General features: G+C 43.8%; 1 protein-coding gene across 2 annotated transcripts in view; it reads right to left on the bottom strand.

Moving 5' to 3' along the window:
• Positions 1-23685, bottom strand: part of MARCHF3 (membrane associated ring-CH-type finger 3) — a 144342-nt gene that overhangs the window by 12470 nt on the left and 108187 nt on the right. For both annotated transcript variants that reach the window (XM_061150873.1, XM_061150874.1), the window contains exon 3: positions 21821-22025. In XM_061150873.1, the coding sequence (XP_061006856.1) occupies positions 21821-22025 (205 nt within the window). The remainder of the gene's footprint in view (positions 1-21820; positions 22026-23685) is intronic.

Below are 23685 nucleotides of genomic sequence, written 5' to 3'. Positions count from 1 at the left end.
TAGTAATTTATCCACTCTTCAATAACCTTTGAAAGAGGTACCATTATTAACATTAATATTTTATATCAATAGGGAAACTGAGGCATGCAGAAGTTAAATAAGTTATAGAAGTGTGACCCTGTCTTGATCTATGTAGTCTAGCTCCAAAGATTGTGCTCCTATTATATCTTCATTCTCAAAAAAAAAAAAAAAAAAAAAGGTTGGGGTAGAAAGGGTGGGTGGATAAAGGGGAGAGGAGGAGGAGGTCTGCACTTTAACTGGTTCTTTTACTGCAAGAAGGAATATTTACTTATCATGGTTCCCCTGACTGACTTTTTGTGACCTTGTGGACTGTGGCCCACCAGGCTCCTCTGTCCATGAGATTTTCTAGGCAAGAATACTGGAATGGGTTGCCATTTCCTTCTCCATGGTTCCCCTGGAATGAAATACCAATTAATTTATCCTGTTGCTTGTGGACAGTTTTTGGAGCTAAATTAGTCTTTTTTTTTTTTTTGAGGGGTATCTGTGCAGCTTGTGGGATCTTCATTCCCCAACCAGAGATTGAACCTGGGGCTCTTGCAGTGAAAGCTTGGAGTGAAACCACTGGAGTGCCAGGAAATTCCCTAAAATATCATTCTTAACGAGTCTTTAGTTTGACCCTAGTCCTCAACTTCTACTTGGTGGTTAGTTGTATTTTTAAGAGCGGAGGTCAGTGATGGAGAACGCTCATTTGTATGGCCTCTTGCGCCTTGGCAGGCCCACCTACATGGCTGCCAGGGCATCTGTGGGCAGCCTGGGGCACCTTCCTGGCTTTTGTTCTCTGATTCCATCAAAATCATAAAGCAGAGAGATTGTGCTGTTGAAAGCCCTAGCAGTGAGCTGGCTTTTTTTTTGTAGGGCCCTCATTCCAATCATTGGCTTGTTCCCAAATGATGAGATAGATCTACTCTTGGAAATGGGTACAAAAGTCAGCCAACCAACCAACCAAATGAAACAAAACAGAAACCTCCACGGTAATCAGCAGTGTAGGGCCCGAGACAGCAGAGACAGCAGAGGGAATCAAAGCAGAATTCCGCTGCCAGGGACACACTGGCTGTAAATGGATATCCAAGCTGAGCCAGGCACTAGTGGTTATTTGCAAGGCGGGTTAACTGTGGGTTCAGTTCTAATTACAGTGTGAATTTGTTAAATCCCTTACTGCTGGGGAGGAGTGAGGGGGTGCAGTGCTACAGGACACTAGCTTCTGCCTCCCAGACTCTGAGTTAATCGGCTTTAATCCCCAAGGTGGACGGGACATCATGCAGGTCAGTTTGTACTGGAACCAGATTACACTCTGGTGGCTAATAGCTCCGATCGATTACAACCTTCCCCATGAATCTCCTTAATGAGGAACCATCATGAGAACGAAAGAAACTGATAGAGAGGGATAACAACCGATAGAACCATAACAATTTTATAGGGTAGAAAAAAAAAGAAGAAAGAAGGCCTGATCTCAGAATGTTTACTCACTTGGGTTTATCTGCCTGAGTGTCTCCTGTTAATCTGACACTTGGCAGAGTTATTCACCAAGCGCTTGCCTTTCTTGGAATGAGGCTTCTTCTTGAAGCCCAACACAACACAGCCGGCACTGAGCTGTCTGGCTTGCCCAGAGAGCTGTGATGGGAAAGGGGCAGTGCAAAGATCAGCAGACACGTGACAGGTCCTCTGCATGATTTAGAACTGAAGGTGAAACTTGAAAATCACACATCTCAGTTAACTTGAAACACAGCAGAGAAGAAAACCAAACAAACTCCCACCAGTGTTTTAAATCCCTGAACTTTGCAGTTGTGTCAGTGAATTTCCAGGACAGTTGAAGCTGCTCAGAAGGAGATTCTGACTCTGGAGAAGCTAAGGAGATGCTCGCTGTAAATGTCCATCAACCCCAGCTTTAAGCAACGCACCTCAAACGAAAACGTCACAGATGATTTGCTCATGACCCTAAATGCCAATCTCCAGCCTTGGCCTTTCTCCAAAGCTCCAGATGTGCGTATTCAGCAGGCCACTCCACAGCTTCACTTACATGACTAATAGACCACTCAAACTCCCTAGACCACAGGGGAAGTCCCCAAAGCTGAACACTTGATTTAGCATGGACTTCATCACCTTTCTTTTCTGCAAGACTCCCTATCAGTAAATGACACGACCAACCAACCAGTTGCTTCATTAATCCTGTTTCCTTTTTCTGTCGTACCCTGCAAATCTAGTCCTTCTGTAAGCCCTGTCAGAACTCCTTCAACACATATCTGGAATCTGTGCTCCTCTCTTCATCTCCATTGCTGCCATCCCCAGGCCTCTGTCACCTTTTATTTGGGAGGCAATTGCACTCCTGCTTTCACTCTGGTCACCTTCTAGCCCAGATCAAAAACAGCAGTCAGAGTGACCTTGTAAATACATAAACCAGACCATGTTGCTCCTTGGCTTAAAATTCTCCAGTGCTTAGAATAAAGTCCAAACTCTGCCCTTCTTCTGTGTGCCTCCTACAACCTCTCCCCCTTCATTTCCAAATTTATATGTGACTGTTCCCATAAGGGGAACAGGCTCTGCCCATATTCTTGCAGGGTTGGCTCCTTCTCATTATTTAGGTAAAAAATACTCCTTGCACCTCTGAGCATTACCTGGCTATATTTTCTATAGAGTGCATGACACTCTATGAAATGATGCTGTTTATCTACTTATCTGATTGCCTGTTTATTTTTTTGCTCCCCACTTCAATGAGAGCTCCATGATGGTAGGACTTCATTTTTGTTCATTCTTGTATGCCTTGATCCAAGAACAGTACTGGAACATAGTAGACGCTTCATGAAAATGAATAAATAAACATCTGAGATGCCAGTGGCCTTGACCAGAAATGACCCTACAATATGTTAAACTAATTAAATCGGTCAGTGTGAAGAAACTGTGTTGGCTGGTAAACATCAAGTCCTGAAGTTCACTGCTTTTAGCCTTCTAGTTTGGAGATAGAATTCCTTATATAGCACTCTTTTTCGGTTGGCAAGAAAATATCTAGTGTTTTGTTGCTCCAACGTGAAAAATCCTGTAGATTTTGTTCAAGTCATCTTTTAACCCTAAGATGTAAATAATCATGAAATACCATCTACTTTTCTATAGGTCATGAAATAGCATGAGAAATCCAGTAAATTATTCAAGGTCCTTTGTACTGTTTTAGTCACAGTTACTGTCTTTTTTTTTTTTTCTAGAAAAAAAAACTACTTTGAAATATATGAGAAAAAACAATACCAAGTGTCCATTTAAAAATTATACAACTTGAGTTCAACTAAAAATAGGTGCCTAGGGCCTATTATGTGCCAGGTATTTTTACTGAATTTAATGACACCAGATGGTGGTATTATTCCCATTTTGAGTTGGGTTATTAAGACTCAGTGAGGTTAAATGACTTGTTCAAGGTTACACAGTGGAGGAGCCAGTATTTGAAATCTCCAGCCTACTGTTCTTTCATATCTTCCCTTCAGCTTGTTTCTGTGCTGCAGAAAACCTTGATCCTAATTTTTGTTTGCTCTCACAATGAGTAAAGTTGGAGAAGCAGCTGCTGCTGCTGCTGCTGCTAAGTCACTTCAGTCGTGTCCGACTCTGTGCGACCCCATAGACGGCAGCCCACCAGGCTCCTCCGTCCCTGGGATTCTCCAGGCAAGAGCACTGGAGTGGGTTGCCATTTCCTTCTCCAATGCATGAAAGTGAAAAGTGAAAGTGAAATTGCTCAGTCATGTCCAACTCTTAGCGACCCCATGGACTGCAGCCCACCAGGCTCCTCCGTCCATGGGATTTTCCAGGCGAGAGGACTGGAGTGGGGTGCCGTTGCCTTCTCCGGGAGAAGCAGCACTGAGCAGCAATAAAACATGGGATTGGAAGCAGGAGACAGAACCCTGCTTCCCCGTGTACCTTCTTGGTTCCCCCTTATGCTGTGTGAACTTGATTAAGTTCCATTACCTCTCTGGGGGAGTGAAAATGGGGGTCCTCTTCCAAGGAGTAAGGATGGTCCTGCTTTGAGGGGATGGTGAACACCCCTCGCTAGTTGTCTTAACGTCCCGCTTTTGTTCAAAACATCAGGTCCAACTGTAGAGTGGATATGTCATCTTTCAGCCCTACTCTCTTCTGAGCTCCAGGCTCGTGGATCCCACTGCGTGCTGAATCTCTCTCCATTTGTGTAACAAACATCTCACCCTTCACCGGCTCCACGTGTAACACTGGATTCACCACCGCCTCCCCAACTCTCCCACAAACTGACTCCAGTTCCTCTCCCAGGTCGTTCCACGCCAGCCCATGGCAACACCAACACCCACAGGTTCCTGCAAACAACCTCCACCTCATTCTTACTCTCCGTTTCCTCATTCCCTGCTCCCTCTACCCAACCCGTCAGCAGATCCCGATGTTTTGGAACACGTCCTGAACATATTCACATCTCTCTCTCTAGGGCCACTACTCTTTTCCAAGCCACCCTCATCTTTCACTTGAATGATGTAATAGTCACTTCACCCTTCTAATCCTGTTACCCTAGAATCCAGGTTCTATATAAAAAGCAGCAAGATCACATCACTTCTTTTGCTTAAAACTCCCCAGTGGGTTCCCATTGCACTGAGTCTCATGCCTCGCTGTGGCCCACCAAGCCTGCATGTTGTAGCCCCACCGTGTGTACCCTGGGCCCTACAGACCCCAAGGGGTCCAAGGATATGATTCATGGGATCTGTGATTTTTTGACGGGAGGAAAAAAAATCACATCTTTATTTTCACAGCCTCTAACTGAAGTTTAGTATCTCATTGAGTTATGCAGAAAATCTTAGTGATGTGAGCAGTACCTGTGACTGTCACCTAGAGAAACCACAGATATCTCACACTAAAACTGTTGCAGGTATCTTGACAAATTATACTTCATAGTCATTAGATCTGCTACAAGACATGTTGAAGCAGCATGTATATTTTATGTCACAGCTTTGTCTTTTAAATATTTTTATAGCTGTATTATAATGTAATTGGTTTTCTTTGCATTCCTATGTATTTTATCTAGTGTGTGTTAAGTCACTTCCGACTCTTTGCGATCCTATGGACTATAGCCCACCAGGCTCCTCTGTCCAGGGGATTCTCCAGGCAAGAATACTGGCTCTCCTTCAGGGGATCGTCCAGACCCAGGGATTGAACCCCTGTCTCTTACATGTCCTGCATTGGTAGGCAGTTTCTTTACCACTAGCGCCATTTGGGGAGGCCTGTATTTTACATGATGAAAAACATGATTCTGAGAGGAGATCCACAGGCAGACTGGATCTGCCTATGGGATCCATGACGGAAAAGCTGAAGCGCCTTGAACCCTGGCTCCTCTGGCCCCTCAGACAGTGCTCCTCTGCAGCGTTGTTTCTTTTTTTCCTGTTTCAGAAACACTCAGCTGGCCTGGCTCAGCGCATTTGCAGTGGCGGCTCCTTCTGCCTGCCACTCTTCCCACATCTAGCTCCTTCTCATGGGACATGCCTCTGTTCAAACATCACCTCTGCAGAGAGGCCTTCACAAACCCCCAAATTCCTCCTACTCAGTCATCCTGTAACATAGCAGCTTGTGTCTTCCTTCATAACTTGCATCACTATCAGAAATAATCTTTTTATTTACGTTTTTATTCCGTCATCCTTCCTAGCAGGTAAGCTCTGTTAGTACAGAGTGTTCTGACCTGTTCACATTTCTATCCCATTTTCTAAAATATTTGTGTTTGATAAACGTTAGTTGAAGAAATACATAAATCCTTCTTAACTTGGTGGTCGCTTTTAGTAGAAATCAGGTGAGTTTAACTGAAATATATACACACATATATAAAATCACTCCCCATGACTCTTCTGATCAAATCCAGTAAAGTAATTTTTGTCCTAGACGCATGCTTAGCAGTTGTTCTGGCCTTCACAGCTATGAATTGGCTGAAGTATACATCATATTCAAGGACTCCCTAGAGATCTGTGATGCTCCCTGGAGGACTCAGGCCAATAAGCCAATTAAAGGGCTATAATGCTCCATAAATTACTATATTTGTGTCTGGAACATTATAATTTGGCTTCAGCATTATTTGAACAACTGCTACCCACACTCACACCAATGGTTTGAAATTTTCCAAAGATAAGATTAGCAGCACAGCAGGATTAGATGGCAAAATAATTTTGTATATTCACTTGCAATTTCAGATATAAGTAAAATGGGGAGTCATTTTTCTCTACTTTATATCACTGTGTAGAAGTGATCACAGTCAAATGCAGATTGTTTATCCAAAATACAAGAAGATACTGCAGAATTATGTGGCATATGTGGTCCATATAAAGCCAGAAACATAAGATGAGATAAACAACCAAGAGAGCAGGAAGAGCAAGATAACAGAAATTTGCAGATGAAATTAATAAAAAGCATACGGCCAACAATAAAAATGATTACTCTGGAAGACAGTGGTTTTATACTGTGTAATCTATTACAAATAGGACACATATAGCAGCTCCAAGTTCCTGGAGCTCTTATGGGACCCCTGGCCCTCCAGCTGGTGAAATTGCTGGCATCTAACACCCCTTCTGCTGGCCTGTGGTTGGAGCCCAGGATTCTGGAGCTTTAAATAATTACTTTCAAAGGAAAGACAGGATCACAGGTGCCATGACAGGGTACCAAGTAAAGACCCTCAACGGAACACTGGACAAAGTATGAGAATATGATAAATAACATGTATAAGAATAATAAATACCTATTTTGAGAATCGGGGATGTTTAAAGGAATACAGAAGGAGAAATCAAATTTACAAGCAGATCCTCAAAATGGGACCACATTGAAAAACCCTCACGTATTAAGAATATGAGTATGAAAACTCTCCAAGCAGAGTGTGGTGGAGGAATTTCAGTGAAATATGATCCATGTGCAAAATAAAGGATGGAAGAGACATTCTCACCAAGACCATATATTCCCAAAGTCAGCAAGGATGGGAATACTTTGAGAAGAGGAACTCTCTGCTAGACGGACGACTATGAGAATAGAGGAACTTTCAGATTCACAGTGCTTACAGTCCAGTGTTTTGCTGCCAAAAAATTCCCCAAATATTTAGGGCTTGTCTGATCTTGCTGACATTGGACACATCCTAGCAACCAATGGATCTGGAATCCTTCAAGCCACTTGAGACAAAGGCTTAAGTTTACAAGTTGCAGTATTTGGCGGAACCTCTTTACTTTTGTTCGGCACTCCTGCCCTCAAATTTCAAAGGGAGCCCACCAGCCCACAATCTAAGTAATTTGGATTATGCTACGAATTCCATGCTCATGTTATCAAAGTTTTTCATGATCTGTACGATTTCAGACATGCCCTTCCTTAGCCTCCTCACATCCAAATAAAAGAGTCTCCCTCTTTCTGTCCAGGCCACCCCAGTCACCTGTTTTTCTGGTTCCCTTGGATTCTTCAGGGGGCTTCCCAGGTGGCACGGTGGTAAAGAACCCACCTGCCAATGCAGGAGACATGTGGGAGACTTGGGTTTCATCCCTGGGTGGGGAAGATCCCCTGGAGGAGGGCACGGCAACCCACTCCAGTATTCTTGCCTGAAAAATACCATGGACAAGAGGAACCTGGTGGGCTACAGTCCATGGAGTCGCAGAGAGTCACACATGACTGAGCACACACACGTTGGGCTCTTCAGATATCCTTCAACAGGAGCGCGTCCCACAACATCAGACCACCAAGTAAAAATACACCATGGCGTTACATGAGGGGAGGGTGCCAGTTTCCTTTTCTGGCATGAGTTGTTTTGATTATGTTCAGTGTTTGTAGGCCATTTTGCTACAAATCTCCCATGGCTGCCTTCAGGGAAGACATTCTTAAGGAGTAGTGGCAACGGCTGGATGTCAGGGGTCATGATGTCAGGGACTGGCGTTTACAGAAGGCCAAGCAGGAGACCGGCTGGAAGGACACAGCTGCTGTCTGTGGGAAAGCTCGACCTCAACCAGGGGACGTTTCTAGCTTGAGTGACCCTGAGACATGTGTCCCTGTGGTAGAACCAAGCCAGCCATGGGAGGACCCAAGTTAATAACCAGCCCAGTGCTGTGTGTGGGCAGAACTGAATCAGCAGCTGTCCCCTTAACACTAGCAAATCATACCCACTGTTGTGGATATCTGCAGACTTATAATGTGGCCTCCTCACAGAAGAAGGAATTTGCAGTGAAGCAATGAGAAGTTTCCCTTTTAAGGGGGCAAGAGACACTTTTGGACAGTCTACATGTTCCCTTGCAGCCTATATGACTGTTTGTGTAGGTCAAGGATGTTTGACCCTGGGCGCAGGGCTTCAGAACATCTGTGACCCCTTTGTGACTTTATGTGAACACGGGGTGTCTGTGCATTTCAGGGGAGAGAATTCAAGCCTTGATCCTATTTTCAAACATGACTGAGGGGAAGCAGTACTGTTCCAGCGCGTTTTCCTATAAACTGTCTCAAGACACTCTTTGGTCTGGTCCAGCTTTCTGAGCTTTGATGAATTTCAGAATATGGGCAGTAGGATGTTGATTACCTTCTGAGAATCCATAATCTCGCCTTAGACCCAGATTTAAGACAAAAATCAACCTAGGGCACAAACTGTGATATTTAAAAAATAAATTGTGTGGTTGTAGGGCAGCAGAATCATGAAAACATCTAAATTAAAAGGCTTAAGGGAAAAAAAAAAAAGACTTTTACTGGGCAAAGATGGCAAAATTTCAGACAACATAAAATCAATGCATAATTATTTCTGCCCAATAAAAGTGAACAGGGTTTCATCACATAAATATTGATATGGAAAAGGCAAAACTTTAAGAGGGGAATAAACCATCCACATCTCTGTGCCACTTTCTTCCTTTCTAAAACGGAGAAGGTTGGGGACTTTTCTGGTGGTCCAGTGATTAAGAATCTGCCTTCCAAAGCAGGGGATGCAGGTTTGACCCCACGTGCTGCAGGTCAATTAAGCCTGCACAATGCAACTACTGAACCTCTGCCACAATGAAGACCCAGTGCAGCCAAAAAAAAAGGAGAAGTTTGTATATACAAATAGTTGAACAGGAAAGTGGTACAGGTTAGAACAGTGGCATAGGCTAAAGACTCAGTAAATGACAGCAGTAGGAGAGGAAGCAGTATATTAAGGTAAATAGAATGTGCAGAAGGAGTAAAAAATGATAGCAAGGAAGCTTAAGATATGTTTTCTATAAATTCTGACATTGGACCTTGCAAACCCTATGCTGCATGAAGGAAGCCAGTCTCAACTGCAGGGTTCCATTTATAGGAAATATCCAGAACAGGCAGATCGATCCACAGAGATATAAAATAGATTCCTGGTTGCCTAGGGCTGGGGGAGGGTGTGAAGGGAGAGATATGAGGACTGGGGAGTCAGGGCTGAAGTGTGTGATGTTTCTTTTTCAGGTGATGAAAATGTTCTAAAATTTCTGTGAACTACATGGTATATGAATTGTATCTGAATAAGTGTTCTAAAAATCTGAGACTGAGAAACACCCTTGGTAAAAATATTCTGAAGTGGCCTGTAGATTTCCCTAAAGAATCCCTTCTCCTGCATGAATTCTGATTTGCAGGTATTTCTTTCCACCTTGTCACAACTTCATCTAATAGGGTTATTCTTCAGATATATGTATCTGTCAGGTATGTCTTACAAACAGCTGAAAATATGTATATTTTGATGAATGAATGACTTCTGGGTTTCAACATTAAAGTCATAGCTTTTAAGCAGATGAGCCAGTGTTTAGAAAAATATTAGAGCCGTTTTAGTACTTTCATCTCTCATCCCTTTTCTCCCATCATCTACCAGCGTTAATGCAAAGAGCTAGCCTTTCCAAGTAAGCACAGTGTTAGGAGAGGTTGCATAAATTTCTAGGATGGCGAATATTTTCTCTTCATCTCCTGATTTCTGCTTTTATTGATTCTACACAGATATAAGTCCTTAATGCCTATAAATTCTATTTTACAACTTTCCTGCAGTTTCTACCTGCCAGCAGCATTTCATATATACTACATTAGCCATTTTTCCTCAGAGCCCTAAAAGAGTTTGAACTTCACCATTTATGCCAACTTTCTGTCTCTAATAGCATCGCTGGAGATGAAGTGATGATAAAATAATGATTAGAAAATATTTCATTTTCTTCTTTTAATCTGACCTCAGTCTTTACAAACAAGATCTTTTACACATTTTAATAAGTGGCACACCTAAGAATTAAGCCCGTGTTTCAGTATTCTAAACTAAAAGCTTTAAAAGTGTTTTTCTTTCTCTTTCATGTTAGACACACACAAATATAACTTTGCTCTCATATATCCATCACAGCATAAACCTATCCCTCTAGCTTTGTAATAATGGGCTGCAAAGAAACAATTTTATCCCAGGCAATCTCACAGGGTCCCTATTTCTTTATGAATGAAGGCAGGCAGCCACGAGGCACTGCACGGGAATATACGTTTAGTGAACAATGGAGGAGGAACACAAAGCCACAAGACCTGACAGGGTTTTTCTTATCTTTCCCCAAATTTGCTGCACCTGTCAAGAAATGGAAGCAAAGAACAGAGGCAATTATATAAATAATTCAAGAGAAAGACCAGTGTTTTCCTTCATGAGTTGCAAAATCAGTTTCACCAATCTGAGTTATGTAGATGACAGTGTTTAAAGAAATTCACCTCACACGTGTGTACAACCATATTATAAGCAATTAACCTTCACAACCTGCTCCTGAAAGGAGGGAAAAGGCTCTTAATCATTTGGGGTTCACCAAGCTTTCTAATAACATCTCTCCTAGTAGAGACCTCGGAAGAAGTGAGTGATATTATGATTCATGGAAATGAAGACAAATGCAGAGAAAGAGCAACTAGATGAAAAGAGAGAAAGGCAGGGCATATAAAGTCCCTTGGAAATGAAGAATGACTTCTCTGGCTTCTAATAGGGTGGTGTACCGCCAAGCTTTGCTTCCCAACGAGCCCAGAGCATCAGAAGCACAGAGAAGAAATGCCATTCCACCTGCCCAGCACCTAGTCTGGCACAGCTCATTGTTGTTGTGTTTTTAATACACTTCATTTTTTAGAGGTGGTTTTATATTCACAGAAAAATTGAGGGCACAGTACAGAGTCCCCATATATCCCCTGCCTCCAGCACTATCAACAGCCTCACGTCAAGAGTGCTACATTTGTTACAATCGATGCACCTACATTGTTACCTAAAGTTCATAGTTTACAGCAGCATAAATGTACATCACTCTTGGTGTATATTCAGTGGGTTTGGACAAATGTATAATGACACATGGCCACAATTGTGGTATCATGCAGAACAGGTTCACTGCCCTAAAAATCCTCTCTGTTCTGCCTGTTTCTCTCTCCCTCCTCACCAACAGCTCTGTATTTAATAGATGGGGTCAATGTCAAGAGGCACATCAGGGCTTTAGTCATCACTTTTTTCATGCTTCCCTTTCTAAAGTACACATAGTCCCTTAGAAACTCTGGCTGTTGGTAAAGAAGCCCTCAGTTCTGTGTGTGCTTGTGTGTTAACATGTCAGTGAACAAGTGGAAGAAAGACCTCTTGAGCCAGGAAGGAAGAAGCCAGGTATGGTGGCAAGTGCATGGACTCTGGAGCCAGAGGAACCTAAATTCTTCTTCTACCTTCTCTGCTTACTGCCCTGTGGCCCAAAGTCTAAGATCTCTGAAGAGTGACTACATCTCAGAATCTCAGCTTCTTTATCTATAAAATGGGATAATATCTATTATAGGATACCAGATACACTGAAATAAGATGGCTATATAAGATGTACAGCATACACATCTCTCCTTGAACTAGGAAATGGTTAAATAATTTAAGAAGAGATAACTCTGGGGTGTGAATATCTTAAGGATAAAAATAGATGGATTCAAAGTGAAATTAATGAATGCCACTGGATTGGAATATCATGTCAAGATCTGTGTCTATGCTAGAAAATGGAGATCTTAGCATAAATGGGCAAAGAAGGGTGTTATTCAGTGAATAAATGACCACTGGGCTCCTACTGCCTAACTGAAGATACTTCTCTACTTGGCTCATTCGAATGTAATTGTCCATTAGGCACCATTTAACCATAATCATTTACTGCTCACGATATTTCAGACCATTATGTATTTCAAAATGTGTATTCTTTCTTTGGAGCTACAAGTGTCAGGTGTTGACACTTAAAACTGAAAAGGCAAGAGGAGGGCAGGCAGATGCCCTCAGTGTGGAGTTTTATGCATATCTGATAACTCTGTGTCTGAAATTTGCACCAGGGCTCATGCAATTTATGTCTCCCTCCAGTTCAACCTGGTGCCTTCACCAGCACAGGGCCGCTCCTCTGGGCTAACTGTGCCTTGTTATTTCAGCAGGACTTAGGGGAGAGATGATTCCTTGGTGTAGTTAGGCAGTGACATTTCACTGCTTCTTGATCACACTCGCCTTTACAAAGCTCTCTGGCCAGCTGCCCAGGGACACTTTCTCCTTTACCCCCGACAACCCCCCAGACTCCCATATGATAGCTTCCAACTGTCTGCCTTTCAAAGAAGTGGACCCTTTGGTGGCCAGCACTGCTGTACTATTTGTTCTTACATGTGGAGGGAGCTCAAAGGGGCTGGGATTTTTCAAGATTATCTGTCTCCTTCTGTTTGCTTGTTCTTGGCCCAGATGTGCTTCAGGGATACAGGCTCAGTCTTCTCCTGTTTTTGATACTACCCGAGGATGAGTTAGTGACAAGTGTGTTAGTTGCTTGGTTGTGTCTGACTCTTTGCAACCCATGACTGTAGCCTACCAGGCTCCTCTGTCCATGGAATTCCTCAGGCAAGAATACTGCAGTGGATTGCCATGCCTCCTCCAGGAGATCTTTCTGACCCAGGGATCGAATCCGGGTCTCCCACATTGCAGGCAAACTCTTTACCATTTAAGCCATCAAAGAAACCCAAGTTAGTGACGACTACAGACATTTTCTCCCTGCCCCCTCAAGAGGCTGTTCTTTAAAAGAAGTGCCGCTCACAAAATGGTGACATTCGTTAGTTGTAGGTGGTGGATACACAACTGTTTATATATATTTTCCCGTCCTCTCCATGTGTTATAACAGAATAATTAAAATCAAAAAGTTGTGTAAACCAGTTCCTAGTGTTTTGCATCTTTGTGCCTCTGTTCCAGGGACCCTCAGATGGGGAGAGGTTGAAGGCAGCTGCTAGGACTGAGAGAGGTCCTTTTATAAAATTTATATTTAAAAAATGGAATTAATTTGTTTTTGGCTGCACTGGATCTTCGTTGCTTCGCACGGGCTTTCTCTTGTGGTGAGCAAAGGGGCTACTCTTTGTTGCAATGCTTGGGCTGCTTCTTGTGGTGGCTCCTCTTGTCGAGGAGCATGGGCTTCAGCAGCTGCAGCACGTGGGCACAGTCGTTGCAGTTTGCTGGCTCAATAGTAGTGGCACTCGGGCTTAATTGCTCCGAGGCATGTGGGATCTTCCCAGGTCAGGGATCGAACCTGTGTCTCCTGCATTGGCAGGTGGGTTCTTATTCACTTGAGCCCCCAGGGAGGTCTGAGAAAGGTCCTTTTGAAAACATGATTTCTGATTTGTATTTCAACCCAAGTCACTGCAAGTATCAATACAACTGAAAAGGCTAGAATCGGTCCTGTAATTCTTTTTATGCAGGGAACAGGATTTCCCCTCCAAATTAGTCCTTTCCCAGCAGTGGATGGGCTGAACACCCAGGCACCAGGCAGTTAGCTCCCTTCCATCTGGCATGGCCATGTGAACACTTCAGTTGGCTTGCCTTTTTAATGAAGTGATTTTTAATGAAGCAAGCTGTGAATTTAATAGATACCTTAAAACAGCTTCTTTGTAACTAAGCTTTAAGTAACGAAGCAACTGCCAAATTAGCCACCAGAATCAAGAGAAAAATCCAAAGCCGAACAACTGTAGGATTAAGCATCTCTAGACTTCAGTCATCAGGCAGGTCATCTCAACTACTGGACAAAGGATAGGGAGGCTGGTGACAAGGAAGGCAAGGAAGTGCTTGGCCAACACCAAGGCATGCTGCGGTGCACGGTAGTTCTCACCAGTGTCTGTGCTAATACTCTCTCTCTTACTGGTTCATTAATTGTGTGATTTTGAACCAGCCATTTCATCTCACTCATAATGTGGGGACAATGGGAGGAGATCATTAAGTTCAGTCTGTACTACTTTGGGAGAAAGATGTTGGTAGCAAGAAATCACATACCATTGGCAAATTCTTTTAAAGGTGGGGTTGTTGTTCAGTTGCTAAGTCATGTCTGACTCTGCAACTCAATGGATGCCATGGCTCCCTGTCCCTCACCATCTCCTGGAGCTTGCCCAAGTTCATGGCCACTGAATTGGTGATGCTATCCAACCGTCTCATCCTCCGCCACTCTCTTCTCTTGCTCTCAATCTTTCCCGGCATCATGATCTTTTCCAATGAGTCAGCTCTTCATATCAGGTGGCCAAAGTATTGGAGCTTAAGCTTCAGCATCAGTCCTTCCAATGAGTACTCAGGGTTGATTTCCTTTAGGATTGACTGGTTTGATCTCCTTGCAGTGCAAGGGACTCTCAAGAGTCTTCTCCAGCGTCACAGTTTGAAAGCGTCATTCTTTGGTGCTCAGCCTTCTTCATGGTCCAACTCTCACATCCATACATGACCACTGCAAAGACCATAGCTTTGACTGTATGGACCTGACTTGTCAGCAAAGTGATGTCTCTGCTTTTTAATACACTGTCTAATGTTAGGTTTTAAAGGTAGGGGATGCCACCCAATTTTGGAATCTCAAATGTAAGAAGCAGGCACATGCTGCAGAGGGTGAAGAGGACTGGGGGGGACTAAGCAAAAGGCAAGACCCTCGGGAACTAGACAGTGCATGCATGTCCAACCTGAAGGCATTCAATTTTTAAAAAAAGAGTGTTAATTCAATAAAGCACACCTGTGTGCAAGAATGAGGTCATACGTTGGCTAGTTCTGCTCTGCTTTACTGGGGAGAAGACTGATGCATTCAGAGGAGGAATGGTTTGTTCAGGTTCTCACTGAGGCAGTGGGCGGCCAGCTGGCTGTCTCATGGTTCTATAACTGCAGCCGCAGCCGGGGTGTTAAGCCCTGCTAGGAAAAGTCACCAGCACAGATGTCACTCAGTGTGAGGGGCTTTTGTTGTGTTCTCTGAAAAACAGACACCAGAGTCCCTCACCACGCCCCCTTTCTGTTATGTAACCTTTCCTTTGCTCTTGGCTTTGGGAGCCTCAACCTGGCCTGAAGTGGCTGGAAGAGCTGCCTCCAGGAGACAGGGCTGGAGAGGAAGGGCCTGATCAGCCCTGGGGAAGCTGAGGCCCCATGCTTGGTGGACAGGAGGGAGGGAAGTGGGAGCTCCACGTGGATTCAGGTAAATCCATTCCCCACCCCACCGCTCAGACACTGCGTGTGGCTTTTCCTCATCCCTCCAGAACACAGGAGGAGAGCAAGCCCTGAGAGCGGTACCTGAGACCTTCCTTGCTCCTTGTGGGGATTTTGAACTCATGTGAGTGAGTGTTAGTTACTCTGTGTCCAACTCTTTGTGACGCCGTGGGCTGTAGCCCACCAGGCTCCTCTGTCCATGGAGTTCTCCAGGCAACTGGAGTGGACTTCCATGGCCTTCTCTAGGGGATCAAACCTGGGTCTCCTGCATTGTAGGCAGATTCTTCACCATCTGAGCCACGAGGGAGGCCCACGGTAAACCTGTGTCTTCATCTACCACATGGGCAAGACCATCTCTTCCCCTGCAGACCATGCTGAAGGCTTTGCTTGCCCAGAGCTTGCACTCCAAAAAGCTTGACAAAGGCCAGCTGGGGCCTGGATCTTCCCAGCTGGCCTGACCCTCCCCACTCCCAGTCTCCCTCCTCTAACTCTGGTCAGCGTCTCCTGGCCAAGCTCTGAAGCACACGTTTTCTCCTCACTGGTTGCTGGTGGAACAGGGCTCCTGCCACCTGCCTTCCTGAAAACCTGATGGAGGACTGATGACTAGAAGGCAGGCAGAATTTGTCAGAATCACCACATTTGTTGTGTGGCTCAAAGCAGTGGTGCTGGTTTGTATTATACAAGCCCTTGTCCAACTGTGTCTGTCTTGAACTGAAGGGCAAAGGGTCATTCTCTTTGATGTACCACCACAGGCTCCAAATATGATATATGGTTTGCAGTTGGGAGGAAGATTCTCCATTTATCCGTCTGTTTAATGAACAGAGGCTTTGTGACGGCCTATCACATGCTGTGATTACAGTCTGGCCACCTTACTCTTGGGTTGTGCTTTGCTCACTGGCTAGAATGCAGAGGGGAGGTTGCCCACCTTCCTTTGAGGACGCAGGGGGTCTTCATGCCTGGGAAGCTTCCTCCATCAGTTCCTATCCTCTCTGGTGTCATTCCTTAATTATCCCAAGGCTACAGGGGTTTGCTGATGAAAACGAACACTCTGAAACCAAAACTTCACATTTTAAACTTGTTGTTCAGTCGCTCGGTCATGTCTGACTCTGCGACCCCATGGACTGCAGCATGCCAGCACATTTTCACCTAGAAGAATACATATGTACACACTGCTGTATTTTAAAACAGATAACCAATGAGGACCTATTGTATAGCGCAGGGAACTCTACTCAATACTCTGTAATAACCTACATGGGAAAAGAATTTGAAAAAGAATAGGTACATGTATATATATAATTGAATCACTTTGCTGTGCCCCTGAAACTAACAACATTGTTAATCAACTATACTCCAATATAAAATAGAGTAAAAAAAAAAAAACAAAACAAAACCAAATCCACTATGATGAAGTGAGTAACATCCTTTCCCAAGCCTGACAGAAACATAGTAGGAGGGTTTCAGTGAAGTCTCAAATCTATTAAATAGCCAAGTGCCAAGGTACAAAGTCATTTCTTCACAGCAGTTCAACCCTGCTCTCTTTTGTATAGCTGAAGATGACTTTGAATCCTAGGCACACTTTAAAACCATTTTCCTCCAGTGACTTAAAAAATTATAAATGAAAAGTTTGGGAAAAAACGTCTTTAATCCTCATCTCCCAAGCTTTACATTCCATTATTCTGAGTAACTGGTATGTGTGAAAACACTCTCAGTTTCAATTTAGCTCAACCTCAGACTCAACCGGGAACAGCTTTTAAATTGTTCATACAATTCCTATCAATCAGTTGGGCTTGTGTAAAGGAAATAGGAATACAGAAACCTAATCACTCCTTCTGTGAAAAATCACCATGTTTTCCTGTTTGGAGACAGATCAGATCCTAGGAAACCTTTCCTGCAGATTTCCACCATTTCCTGGCTGTTTCATTTTAATCTTGACATTGTTGAGCTGATCTATTACCTCATGAATTTCCTGGGCAAGGGCAGGTGTTACTGATATACGTCTTAGGAAAGCCCAGTGGCACATGTTCCCATCCTAGAAGCTGATGTTGTAAGCACGCTATCTGCACACAATGAGCTGGACTTCCTTGGCAAACTGCTCAATCAGATATGCAATCACGGCAAAAGGCGGAAGTCAAGGCACACATTTTTGGGAACAAATTGTGCTATTTTTATTGGTTTGCTGTATTTCACCCTTATAAAAGAATGGTATTAGAGTTCATCTTACAGACGGAAATGAGGAAAACTGAAAATGAGTAGAGAGGAGACCATAAAACCACCCAGGCTGGTTATTCCGTGAATCCTTTTATGGTTAGTGGATGTCTATTTACTGCATTCTACCAGGTCAATATTCTTGGGGCCAATTCACCTGACAAATTGCCACTGGACACATTTTCCATCATCAACAAAAATACGTATCCTTCCTGAGAGAAGTGCTGGCTGGGTAGGTATGAAGTGTAAATGGGTTATGTCTGTTTTCCTTTTTGCTATGGACAGTTCGAATGCCTTCCTTTCAAACTTTGCCCAAGTAGACACAGATCTTTTAGGAGATTTACACTAGCTGGACCATAGAGGAAATCCACCCATAATTGATTAAACCCAACCAACTCTCTTGGGTTGAAACTAACTTGTTATACTAGCTTACTTAGCACCAAGAAAATATTTAGGGTATAAAACTGGCAATGAATTAAAAAGACGAAAAGAATTAGTCTCGCCATCTAGGTAGGTAGGTAAGTAGATACACACAGCAACTTACTTAAGCACTGGGTTGGCCAAAAAGTTTATTTGGGTTTTCCTGTGACAGCATATAGAAAAATCGGAATGGACTTTTTGGCCAACACAATATAATTTACTCACCTTACAGTGGGCTGATTTTAAGTGTAGAATTTTTTTTTTTTTTTGCACAAGAATTTGAGCCTTTTAGAGACCAAAGAGATCATGTAGAATCTGCAGTTCACCCTCCACACTGCAGCTCAGAGAAACAGGTATGTCACCCAGATGGTCAGTGGAAAGTGGAGAAGTGATGCCCAGTTTGGAGATACTATTAATAATCAGTCTATTGACTTGGCCATTTTGAGTAGAAACTCATTCTTTGCAAGGAGAGGGAAGAAAGACTGTAAATAGCAGCCTGTGTAGAAGATAGCTTTGGGTTCCTGATCTGTTAAAAAATGAACATCCAGCTGCTGGCTGCAGAGAGTGTAAGAAACAATAGGAGAAGAAGTATCTTCAGAATGGGATTGAGGAAGATGAAGGCTTGCGGTGGATGAAGGACTGAGAGTTTACTAAAGAATGGGAGTCTGAGGAGTTAAGCAATTCCGACTGATGTAATGTCTGGATGCTGACAAATAAAATTTATAAATGGCTTTTTAAACCGCTTCCTCTAGCAATGGGAGTTGTTACTATCACATTGATTTTGAAATGAAATGTTATGGAATTTTCTTGCTTTAATGAGAAGGCAGAACCAACTGGTAAATAAAGTAATGATTAAAGCAATTAAAGAGGGAAAATGATAAATAAAGTAACAATACTCCTAATGCTTAAACCCAAATCGGCAGGTTTTGCTGATTTGCTGAAAAGATTCATTTTCATCTTGAAGTAAACATATTGAGAAGCAATGCTCACTGTGAATAAACTTGCCCTTTGGTAAGAAGAGAAAAGTCAATTAGTAATGTCATTTGTTTAAAAATCTGCCTGCACCTGGTTCTCATTTGTCCTCCAGCTGAGAAACCAAAGACAACTTCTTTTTATTGCCTGTGGTCAAACAGCAAGTTCATCTCGCCATCGGATGATCAAACGGCCAGCCTCCCCCAGCTTGAGAAGGCCCGCCTTTCACTTTCAACTTGTTCAATCATCATTAACTCTGAAAAATGTCACATTCCATTTGTGCAATGAAAATTTCACCACCAGTGACCGTTTGGGTGAAGTTTTTGTAGGCGAGGCCCTCAATCTTGTAGAGCACCTCACACATTCTCAAGGTCTTTTGCCTTGTTTCCTTGTTTAATGACAGTGGTCTGAGACCCAAGAGTCCATCTACAGCCTGACACCTGTGGCTCTGAAGAAACCTCTGTGTGGGGGGTACATGTGCCTCTCTGAGCCTGCAATGGTTCACTGCATGACCTGACACATGTGTGTTATCTGACATGCATGCACCCCCAACCCCAGCCTTTGTTAGCTATTATGCATACACACACTGGGGTTTTTGCCAAGTAAAAAGTCTTCTCTACTGGGGAGAGACCAGTTTTAAAAAAAGACCACTGGATACAGCCCATTTCGAAGCAAGATTTTCTTACTTTGGGAAGCCAGCTGCCCTGGAAAGAGCTGCAATATCAAGCTGGGGAGGTTCCACAAAGTTTCTGGAAAGGAGAAATAGGCTTCTTTTTAACTTTTGCTATTGGGCTTGAAAATCTTTGCCTCCTTTGTTTATTATTTAATTATATTTCCTCCTCTGCAGAGAAGTTCTGAAATGAAAATCCCAAGGAATGTTGTGGTGAGCTAAATACTCATGGCACTCTACAAAAATGAATTTCTGGAAGTAGATGTCAAGCAGCAAGACACCTAAATTAAGAGGTCACTTGATCTAGAATCTTTAAAAGGAGTATTGAGTTTATTGGGGCAAGTCAAATAAATTTTGTGCCGTTTGACAAGGAGGTCACAGCTAAAACAGCCCCCAGTTATAGGTCCGGATTAGATTTTCAAGGTCAGAACCAAGAAAATGTATAAACAGAGCTCTCTAGAACCTTAGTGCCAACACGCTAACATGCTGTTTTAAATAGCCTCCAAGAAGGGCTTCTTGATTTCTAGCTTTAGTTTAGTGTCAAAGTTCCACTGAGTCAGCTGAAATGAGGTTATCAGCCCAACTGGATTATAGGCACAATGTCTTGGCCCCTTCCAGCTAGCTCTGGTTCAAGTGTACTAGAATATTTATTGTTGCCAATATGCAATTTTTGATTGACTGGCAGCTGGGGAGTAGGAGAGAAGGCAAAAATAATCTAATAACTTTTCCGATTTCTCCAGTTAATACAAAGACACTTGCTCCTTGGAAGGAAAACTGTGATAAACCTAGACAGCATATTAAAAAGCAGAGATATCACTTTGCTGACAAAGGTCTGTATAATCAAAGCTATAGTTTGTCCAGTAGTCATGTATGGATGTGAGAGCTGGACCACAAAGAAGGCTGAGCACCAAAGAATTGATGCTTTTGAATTGTGGTGCTGAAGAAGACTCTTGAGAGTCCCTTGGACTACAAGATCAAACCAGTCAATCCTAAAAGAAATTAACCTTGAATATTTACTGGAAGGACTGATGCTAAAGCTGAAGCTCCAAAACCTTGGCCACCTGATGTGAAGAGGTAAACTCAGTGGAAAAGACACTGATGTGGAGAAAGATTGAAGGTAAAAGGAGGAGGCAGCAGAGGATGAGATAGATAGCATCACTGACTCAACAGCCATGAATTTGAGCAAACTCTGGGAGACAGGGGAGGACACGGAAGCCTGGCATACTGCAGTCCATGGGGTGGCAAAGAACCAGACACAATTTAGCAACTGAACAACAATAATACAAGACCAGACCCTGGGTCTAAAGAAGAATCATGTGGTTCCTAAAATAGGAAAGATAATGTCCTGCCATTTTAATGGCTGGGTTGACAGCATCACTTTTAAGAAAAGAGATATAAATACTAGGTTATTGGCTGAAAAAAGCTTGTGTGTAATTTCCTAGGAGAGAATTTTTTTTATTCAAAGTCTTGCATGTATACCTAAGATTACAAGTGTTTTATAAATATTAATTCATTTACCCCTCATAGTAACTCCAAGAGGTGAAGTCACTTACCTAAGGTGTAGAACTAGTCAAACGCAGAAGTGTAGGTCTATGTGCATTATACTACACCCCACTCCAGTATTCTTGCCTGGAGAATCCTATGTACAAGGAGCCTGGCGGGTTACAGTCCATAGGGTCACAAAGAGTTGGATACGACTGAAGTGACTGAGCACACATGCCATTATACTTTTCTACAAAGATTTCTCAGACTAGGCAACCCAAATGCCCATTTATCTGTTGCTTCAAGGTGAGCAACGGTGTGCAAAGAGAACAGTGTTTGATCTGCTTGCTCCGTGTCACAGGAATGGAAACATGGAGATCAAGTCTCTAAAACGTCCCCTATCTCCTCACACTGATTTCTTCTACTCTCTCATCTCCACTTCATAGAGGTCACCTTTCTGCCATTGGCTCCCGAGTGCTGAATCTGTGTCTCACGTCTCACACACACACACACACACACACACATGCGTGTGCACACACACACACATACACACACAGCTATTACTATGCTTCAATGAAGCGGCACAGGGTCTGTGAGCTGGGCATAAAAGCAGACATCATTTGCTCATTAGAGCTAAGTTTTCAAGACGTGCCCCAGTTACTGACCTCCACTAACGGCCTGGGTTTGCGCTCGACTGCAAACCTGAAGTGGCACAGTTCACAGTAGCTGGTGTTTGAGGACGACAGCCAGTGTTCCAGGCAGCTCCGGTGGATTGTCCCCAAGGTCCCTGTACATTCACACGGAGAGAGCAAGTCCTCTTGACTGCTGCCCTCGTGGCAGATCCTGCACATCGGTCGGTCATTGAAGGGACTGCAAGAGAAGGAGGGGCGACCTGCTGGTCACGGGCTGGTAACCACCGCCACGCCGCGGTCCTCCGGCTCTGGGGCCTTCGGACCCTCCCCCGCGGCAGCTGCTCAGAACATACATCTGCTTTAAAACCTGAGATCGACACTGGCATTCGGCAGTGGGGGCCGGGATCCTTGGGCACCTACTTTTGTCAAAACAGTGAACTAGGGGGTGGCTAATACCAGAGTAGGCGGACCCAGGGACACAGTGAGGGCAAAGGAGCAATGTTTTAATTTTGCCTCAGACGTCGATCGAATTCAGGCAAACTACCAATCGAAAAATAAAAATCATCCTTTGCTAGTAAGAATTTGTTTGCAAACAGCACCAATTATAGTTTCTAGACAAACTGAGTCTTTCAAACCAGGCCGGGACACTTTTGAATACCCAGAGGTTCTTTGCCTTTCTCTTTTTAGTGGGATGGGAGAGTGAGAGGAGGAAAACAGATGGGCAGCCAAGCCTGAAGCTGCCACGCAGAACTGCAGCCTGAGCTGGAGCACAGAGCTGGAGCTTCCCGATGTTGCGCTTTGGGCTGCTGAGGACACTCAGCAGAAAGCCGGTAAAGATATGTCCTACCAAGGCGGCCTCCGTCCAGGGCTTGGCCTTTAACTTGGAAACGTCACCCCTGTGAGACACATGGTGTTGTGGCTCGTGAGGCAGGCTCTGGAGTCGTGCCACTTGGGCTCAAACCCCAGCTCTGCTGCACATGAGCTGGCTCACTTCGGGCAAGTAATGTCATCTCTCTGGACTTTAGTTTAAAATGGGCATAAAGCAGGGTACCTTCCTCATATGGTGACTGTGACGATGAGCAAGTGTAATCCAGGTTACAAGCTTAGATGAGGGACCAGCATGTAGTAAAGTGCCTAGTTAATGCTCACTATTTTCACTTGTAGAAAAACTCAGGTCAGGGAAAATCAAATGATGTGGCCCTCATCACGTATGTCAAAGGCCAAGGGAAAGCACCAAGACGGCCTCTGTTCTCAATGGATACTGGAGGGCTATCTGCCTCTGATCAATGTCTTCTTACATTGCTAGAGGTCCTTATAGGGTATTAGATTTTTAAATGTCATCACTGTATGTGCCAACCCAAGGACCAGCCTCTTTACCCACCTTTCCCCACTTCTTCCTGTCCCCTAAAGCGGACAGTGACCCAAGCTTATGCTCACCCTCATCTCTCTGGCTCCATCTTTGTGGAAACAGCCACGGAAACACTGCTCTTTCCCAAAGGCCTTTCTGGGGATGATCCTGGGACTGAGTGAAGGCTAAAAGAGGAAAGGAGCTCCTTCCCACTTGCCAAGAGGAGCTCCACATGCTCAGGGGCGGGAAAAGAAAGTTTAAAGAGTTGACTTTTTTCTCTCATCATTCCTGGCCTCCATCATTCACATTGAGCCAAATGCTTATAAAACTGTAAAAGTTCTGGTTTACACTACTATATGGTAGGAGAACATGTAAGAATGCCTGACACACGCGTGTGCACACACACACGCTGGCTCCCAGGTCTCAGTCAGTTCAGCTTTGCAGCCCATGCTTCTTGATCAAATGAGGTGTTTGATGGCTCGAGGGTGACGGGGGCACATGCAGACAGATAACTGTCAGTCTCAGTTCACCGCTGAGCACTTACACTCAC

The sequence above is a fragment of the Dama dama genome, chromosome 9, assembly GCF_033118175.1.
Source record: "Dama dama isolate Ldn47 chromosome 9, ASM3311817v1, whole genome shotgun sequence".
Lineage (NCBI taxonomy): Eukaryota > Metazoa > Chordata > Mammalia > Artiodactyla > Cervidae > Dama > Dama dama.
The sequence above is the reverse complement of the archived record's forward strand: the minus strand, read 5'-3'. Positions and strand labels throughout refer to the sequence as shown.